Source organism: Vitis vinifera, chromosome 8 (genome assembly GCF_030704535.1).
Source record: "Vitis vinifera cultivar Pinot Noir 40024 chromosome 8, ASM3070453v1".
NCBI lineage: Eukaryota > Viridiplantae > Streptophyta > Magnoliopsida > Vitales > Vitaceae > Vitis > Vitis vinifera.
The window spans coordinates 20,450,989-20,458,826 of record NC_081812.1 but is presented as its reverse complement, the minus strand read 5'-3'; the positions used below and the strand labels follow the sequence as shown (position 1 = coordinate 20,458,826).

General features: G+C 36.6%; 1 protein-coding gene and 1 long non-coding RNA gene across 3 annotated transcripts; one reads left to right on the top strand and one right to left on the bottom strand.

The window, feature by feature from the left end:
- Nucleotides 1–2,452: 2,452 nt before the first annotated feature.
- On the bottom strand, nucleotides 2,453–7,427 carry LOC104880134 (uncharacterized). Of its 2 annotated transcripts, none has more exons than XR_002030592.2 (4): nucleotides 7,286–7,427; nucleotides 5,928–6,038; nucleotides 3,145–3,277; nucleotides 2,453–2,944 (listed from the first exon to the last, which is right to left on the bottom strand). It is a non-coding gene; the product is annotated as an uncharacterized LOC104880134 (long non-coding RNA). The 2 variants fall into 2 exon arrangements; XR_786465.3 differs by having other exon boundaries at nucleotides 3,155–3,277; nucleotides 7,286–7,419.
- On the top strand, nucleotides 3,912–5,695 carry LOC100262373 (transcription factor ORG2). Its single transcript, XM_010655663.3, has 3 exons — nucleotides 3,912–4,238; nucleotides 4,788–5,144; nucleotides 5,592–5,695. Exons 1-3 carry the CDS (start codon nucleotides 3,945–3,947, stop codon nucleotides 5,676–5,678), a joined length of 738 nt encoding a protein of 245 aa, XP_010653965.1. The 5' UTR covers nucleotides 3,912–3,944; the 3' UTR covers nucleotides 5,679–5,695.
- Nucleotides 7,428–7,838: the final 411 nt, after the last annotated feature.

The window sequence follows — 7,838 nt, the reverse complement described above, 5'->3', positions numbered from 1 at the left end:
GGACTTGTCCTCTGTCTATTTTGCTTCTGATCTACTATTGCAGACATCCTTCTGTTCATAACATGAACTGTGACACAAAGAGGATAACAGGGATTTTGCCCAGAGGGCTATCACTAGACCCTCTGCCACCTAGATTTTGCCTTTCAACCTTCCGCCGATTCCTTGTAAACGTCTATCTTCCTCACTATAATTTAGAGGAAGTTTCAGGTGGTTGTCAAAACAAACACAATGGCATGTTACTCAGTTACTGATATGATGATCCAATTCTAGAAACCTTCCTGTCTTGGAGTGAGCTTGGCGAGCTGTGAAGGATCAAAATCTTGTGCTTGGCCGTTCATTTTAAAGCTCCAGCCGAGTATATAATGTGATGATAAAGTTGCAGGATTATATGTTGGTATATCAACATACACATTCTCAGAGACAAAGGGTGAAAGATCTTGTGCGATAGATAGAAGAGGCCGACTCCTAAAGGAGCCAATGTTACATTCAGCTTCTTGACCCTTCCATCATATTCCAATCACACTTGCACAGGTTCTCCTCCTGTGAGCTGTATCTTCTTCAATTCTCCATTCCCGTCTGATTGCCATATGGTTGTCAGCATCACCCACTTCTCTGTCATGCCAACTGAATTTCATGAAAAATGCAATTGAGAAAATATTCTCAATCGCATTTTATTTTGTTGTTCAGCGTTGTCGAAGGAATCAGGAAGCGTCTTTGAAGATGCAATGACAAAAGCAATTCCCTCTTTAATGTAACTGGGAATCGTTGGTTTACAAAGAAAACAAAAGAGGTGGGAATTCTTGAGTTGGAGGGGTAGGGTGTAGAAGACTTGACCCTTGTGTTGTCCAGTGGAATTGATCGCAGTGACTGAGCCATTGGTTTGGATCTCAGCTGAGGCATTAAACTTCAACTGCCCCAAAAACAGGAATTCCTGGTTAGAGTTTGAGGCTGCATCCCCTGCTAGAAGAAGAAGAAGAAACAATAGTGGTAAGACATGATTGAAATGTTACGCAGCCAGCAAACACTTGAGCAACCGCTTTATGGTCTCTGACGAGGTTTCATCTTTCCAAATTGTGTATAACATTTGGGTGATGATCTATGGACGGCATTGCATTATTGGTCTTCTAATTGGCTTGAGGTAGAACCTGAGTGCTAATTTCCACGAGAGTGGTGGAAGGGTCACCGCGGGGGTCCGTAGAAACAGCTAATTAGTCATTGCTACCTGTCTCCATTATTTTGCCTTGCGTGGAAAAGTCGGTGTTAAATATCCTTCCTGTAGAAGATTGGGATTTTCTTTCCCCTTTTAAACACAGAAAATAAAAGCATCATATAATATGAAATATGATTTTTTATAATTAATCTACAAACTACGTTATTGATTTGGTTAAAAAATGCGTGTCTGGTGGGCTGGATGTTGAAACCCAACCACACTTGCTACCCATTCGAAACCAATTTTAAGGCCCGCAATGCAATTAGGGCCCACAACGATCCACCAGCATGCCCAAGAACCTGACAATGGGCCCCGCAGATCTCTCCATGGGCTCTTTTGGGATAACGAAAAAACAAGCCAGCCAATATGATGTAACCAGTTAGAAAAAAAATTCTTAATTTGGTTTCCACTTGCATAATAGTATAAACACAGATTCAACTTCCCGCTCAGATTCAGAGTCATTTGGATTTTGGGATAGAAAATATAAATTTGATTTTACAGAAAGTAGAATATTAAAAAGTGACAAAATTTCAAATTAGGTCAGTCCACGCACTGACGGTGCCAAAGGGCAAAGTGATATGTAAGCTCATAACTTTCATGTCAATTGATTTAATACAAAATTCCAATTTATTTAGAAACTTGGTATGGATGAAGACAAGATTGATAGCAAACACACTGCATCGTTTGTCATACACCCTTAGGCTTTATCGGGAAGGAATCCAACTTTTGTCACAAGAGCCCAATGGATCTCTTCCTGATTTTCTTGGCATCCAAACACCACTATGATTTAGTTACCGGGGAAAATATATAAGGGTATTGTGGATAACACAATGCATCTCCACGAAAGAATCAACAAGACAATAGGAAAGAATTGAAAAGGGTTCTGGCAATTACCATGGTCGGTGATTTACAGAATTTTATAATTTTCTTTATTCATTTATTATTTATTCATTTTTTCACATAGTTAAGCGCGCCATAAATCTTAAATTATTTCCATCGGGTGTGATGAACTCAATTCTTATCAACTTAATATTCTTAAATTGCCTGAAAATTTTAAAATCACAAATAATATAAAAAAAATCATGAAAAATAAACTATATATTTAGCTTGTAATACTGTGCAAAACTCTCCGAGGGTTTCTTTTCTTGGCTAGTTTCATATATTTTCTTAGCAAGTCCATGTTAATTAAAATATCAGAAACCTTCCAATTTAAGCAACATTAAAAAAAATAAATTATAATCATTACCAAGAATATTATCCGCTCAAGGAATTTAATAAAAACAAACAATCAAATAATGGAAATGATGGAATCTAAGCTGATATCCTTTTCTGGGTTTGATGAACCAACAAACCAGCCATCAGCTGGTTGGCTCCAAATCCAAACTCCTGGTCTTTCTTTTTTCAATTTTTTTTATTTTAGTGAATGGATAATAAAGAACATGGAGAGGGGGCCAAAACCCATCAAGTTGCTTTTAAAATAAAAATATATTTTCAGTAAAGATTCCTCAAACCTTGATGATGATGGAAACCAGAGCGTCTAGAAGACTGGTGTGCTCGGTTTTATATTAACAGCTGCCAAGAGGTTGGGAGGCTGAGTGAGGAATGCGGAGACTGCGTGCTTCCTCGTGACATGGCAGCTTATGCCCACGCAAACAATTTACAAGCCTGCAATAAGCTTGTGTTTCCCATGCATCACACACGGGGTTTACAGCTTCATCTCCAGTCTTCGTAAAGCTGGAAGTGGAATAAAAATATTGTGAGCGATGACATCAATGTTCTATGGATAAGGCCCCAGGTCTTTTATTTTTCAATTCATTTTCAGTAAAAAATCACCATTATTCTTTTTTATTTGATACATGTAGAGACATTAAAACATTATAACTTTAAAACATATTCAAAACTATCCCAGATTTTGATTTGCTTGAACTACCAACCTCATCATACCTTTGATGCCCTTTGGATACCGGGATACAAGTTCCCCAAGTCTTCAAAGTGGTAGTTACTGGAGTCCCAACTCATCAGCTGGATTGAAACTGCCAATTGCACCCATCTACGAAGTATAGAAAGCTAGGGCAAGAAAGTGAGTAAGCTTGGTCTACATCCATTCAAATATAAGTCATGAAGTTCATATGGATGAATGTTGCATCTAACCATGATGTATATATCCAGAAGAGCTCATGCAACTAGACAATGGCCTAGAGACAGAGATTAAATAGAAAGCTTTACTAAGCATATTAAGGGGCCAACTATATATATGGTTTTTTTACCCTTTATATTGCATTTTTGAGTAAGATTTAACCTTCTAATAACAAAATATGAGTGTTAATTTATTTATTTTTTCATAAGTAAAATACGAATGTTAGTTTATAGTTCCTCTTCGCCTTGCTATACACACGCGCAAGCATGTGTTGACGCCTTCTCGTCGAATTTCATTACATGTTAGGCACGAACTGCTTAGATTTAATGGGCAAACCAACTCAGGTTGTGAGGGGTGGAACTACTTGGGATTAAAAAATAAGATGTCATTTTCTTCATCAATCTAATAAACAGCAATTCCAACCAAAATAATAATAAGTTATTTTCAATTCCCAGAGAGAAATAAACTTTTAATATCTTCTCCTTGAATATATTAATCAAATAGACGCTGAGGTAGATCAGGTAGTTTGTATATATTGTCAAGATCATCTCACTTTCTCATCAGACTCAAATTTCAACACCCCCAAAGAAATCCACAATGCTAGCATTCTCCCCTCCATTGTTTTCAACCTTTGGTTGGCCCTGGGAGGATCCCATAAGCCATGAACAGAACTACATCTATCAAGAAACAGAAGCTTCAGAATCATTTCTTCACTTGCCCTCATCTGAGCCACAAGCTGAACTCAATTATTCCACACCATCTGCAGCAGTTAGTGGCAATCCCACGATGGTTAAGAAACTTAACCACAACGCAAGTGAGCGGGATCGTCGTAAGAAGATCAACAGCTTATACTCCTCTCTGCGTTCACTCCTTCCAGCAGCAGATCAAGCGGTACTAACTAAACTATCTTTTTGGTTTAATTAGGAGTGTCAAGGAAAACAACTAGTAATGACTTCTAACAGCAACTAGATTGTTTGAGTTCTTATCTTTGATGCTTCATTAAGATAAAGTATTGTAAAGGGTGAAATGTCCTTATGCTTGTAATTTTCCAAATATCCTATTCCATGCTTCTCCCAACAAGACAGTGAGACCTGCTTTTTCTAGAAATTACTGAAATAGCTTTAAGTTACTGCTGGCTTTCTTTGAGAAGCAAAGATTTTGCATTTTATATGGGCTGAATGTGAGGAGTTATTTCAAGGAAGGACTTCTAATTAAAAATTTTACAAAATTTTTTGCAGATCAAATGTTTGTATGGGTATTTAGACTACACTGCAATGGTTTTAAACATAAAACTCATCTGATTCTTTAATTAATTAGAAGCTTCAAAGTCACTCTTTCTCAAACATTGGTTACAGACATCCCTGATTAATATACTTCCTATTTGAATGAGTTTTATATACCTTTTAGACATAGTTTTCACAATATTGTGGTGTTTTGCAGAAGAAATTAAGCATTCCTTCCACAGTTTCACGGGTGCTGAAATACATACCAGAACTACAAAAGCAAGTGGAGAGACTGATACAAAAGAAGGAAGAGCTTTTATCAAAGATTTCTAGGCAAGGAGATATAATTCACCAAGAGAAGCAAAGAAAGGCCACACTTGCAAGCTCTTTATCTGCTGTTTCAGCAAACAGGCTCAGTGACAGGGAAATTGTGGTTCAGATATCCACATTTAAGGTCCATGAGAGTCCATTATCAGAGGTTCTGCTAAATTTGGAGGAGGATGGGCTTCTAGTAATCAATGCATCATCTTTTGAGTCCTTTGGAGGGAGGGTCTTCTACAATTTACATCTTCAGGTACTTTTCCTTTCCATATTTAGTTTTTCTGTCTCACCTTTTAATCTTATATTTTAATATTGCACAACCAATGACCAAACGAAAAAAATAAACTAAAATAGTACATTGGTACCTATCAGACAGAGCCACAAATTAATTTGTTTTAATCACTATGGCAGCTACGAAAAAGAGACAAATTTTAGAGGACGAAGAATGTATAGCTACCTTACACTTGGTATAATTCAAGAGTTATGATAAGTTTGGGAATTATGAAAGATAGTTGTGAATGACTGCATTCCTAGATTGTGCTTAGTAAAATGGTTTCATATACCTTATTAAGAAAAGCCACTTGCACATACTACTTACCTTAAACAAATGTTTGTAAATTTTATCCATGTATTGATTTTATTACTGAATTTGACCATTTAGTTAACATGCTAATAGTTTCTTGTAATATTTTGTCTTCAGGTGGAAGGAACTCATAGAATGGAGTGCGAGGTGTTGAGTGAGAAGCTCCTTTCATTGTGTGAGAAGAGAAGAGACGCTTTTCCATGAAATCTTGGCTCTAATAATCTAACAGGAGGGTTTTGTAATGGAGGAAGCACATGTACAGAAAATTAATCTTGAAAAATAAAGAAAAATATGCAAGAATTTGACATGTTGCCCATGTCATTTATTTATTGGTAGGCAAGAAAAAATATATTGAAAGCACCTAACAAAAAGCACAAGAAAGTACATAGGCAGTATACAAAGTACACCAAGAGGCAAAGCAAAAAAAGCAAGGGGCTTAAAAAGCAGAAGTACCTTTTCACCAAGACCCCAACCAATCAACTTTACTTGCCTAATCCATATAATGGGGCTACAATGTCTTATGCCCTTGGGGTCCATGTGGGTCTGGTTAGAAAGCTAATAATTCTGTAAAAACATCAACAGCTTTAAAGGTTACAAAGGATGACCCATATATACATACTATCTAGAAAGAAACAAAGCCATTATTCAAATGTATTCTGTGTGTGAAAGGTATCTAGTATTCTTAAAATAAATGGAGAATTCTACTTAAACTAAAAATAAATTCAGCCTTGCATTTGTATTGACTTCTGACAGTTGCATTAAAAACAAAAAATGCTGGAAAGCTGCACAGAATACAAACAGATATGAAGAGGATATGTTAACATTTCACAATGGCATTATATGACTACAAGCCTACAATATTATTGAAAATCTATCAGTGTGATTTATAAAATATAAAATCTTTTCATTATCTTATAAATACACAGCTCGAAAACCCTTGCTTTTTTCTCAACAAAAATAATTTATTTTAACTCCTTCAAATAAATTTCATGGACTACTTTCCACTGACTAGCTTGGAGACTCATAAGATCAAATCCTAATGCTCTATCAATAATTTTTATTTTTCATAATATTATTGCTCTGAATTCAGCTGTATTCCAGTGTGAAAAGAATTTTCAATTATTTTTAGTCACAAAATTTTGAAAATTTAATTCCCACAACTTGCAATACAAATTAATTGTCGATGCTTTACCACTATGCTAAAAGAAACATAAAACTGCCTATCATAGAATTCTACCATCAAATTAAATTAGAGATTGTTGCGGGACATGGTCACAATCTAAGAAGGCCAATCAACAAAATCTATGACAAGTGTTCATAAGTCATTATCAGAGTTGATAAAGTATCATTCTACTGACTTCATTAAAGTCTATGTTGGATTGATTAATATAGGAAAATTCCACAACAGGAGTGCTGTTATCATCACTCTATAGACTCCATCTCTTTGGAAGTTCTTGACCCTCTTAGCATAGAAATCTTTTCTACGATACTGCCAAATTTCAAATGTTCGAAATGATTTGATTTCAGAATAGTAGAGAAGTAATGATTGAATAAAAAGCATTCAGTCAAGCAATTCTTCAAGTAAGGACAAAGAAAAGAGAATTTTGAAGCTATGTTCATTCCATAACTAAGAAAACGGAAATAAACCTAAATTTTGAGAATTCAATTAGAAAAACATCGAAATGGGAAACCATTCAAAAAAATGCAGACAATCAAACCTCTGATTCTGTATCTAATTTTAGAGAAATAAAATTCAATTAACGAATTTCCAAGAAACCTCGATTCCAAGTATTCAACAGAGAAATCCTCACCTCAAGCAACCGATATTCAAATAAGCGAAATCTGACATTTTTCTGAAATGACATTTCTTGAAATCTGCTGGCCGATAACCTTAACCAGAGAGAGAGGAGGGGCGGGCGGGGCGGGGGGGTTTGAAGTGGAGACTTAAACGCTGCGTTTTGATGACGCTATCGAAAGAGGGAAATCGAGCGTCGGCCTTCGTTGGGCCAAAAGTAGGCCCACTTTCATGGGGACAGGGAAAATGAGTCATCTACCAGGCCCACATCAAGTACTGATGAAGTTGTAGCCAAGTCCGCAACTAACGGCCCAGCCCATTATACGTCGGCCAAATCGACCGTACGGGGCCAATAGAACATGACCAGGCCCCCACCCAACCACTGAGCCGAGACAATTTGCGTGGGACCAAATCCCACTGCTCTACTGACAAAGTGGGCCTCAATGGGCCTTGGGAGTGCTTATCACAAAAGACATATACGATACCGCCATTAAAAAAAAGAGTAATGTGCCCTAGACACAAGGCACCTCTAATCTCTTTTGATGACTCCACAATGTTTCATTACTTCC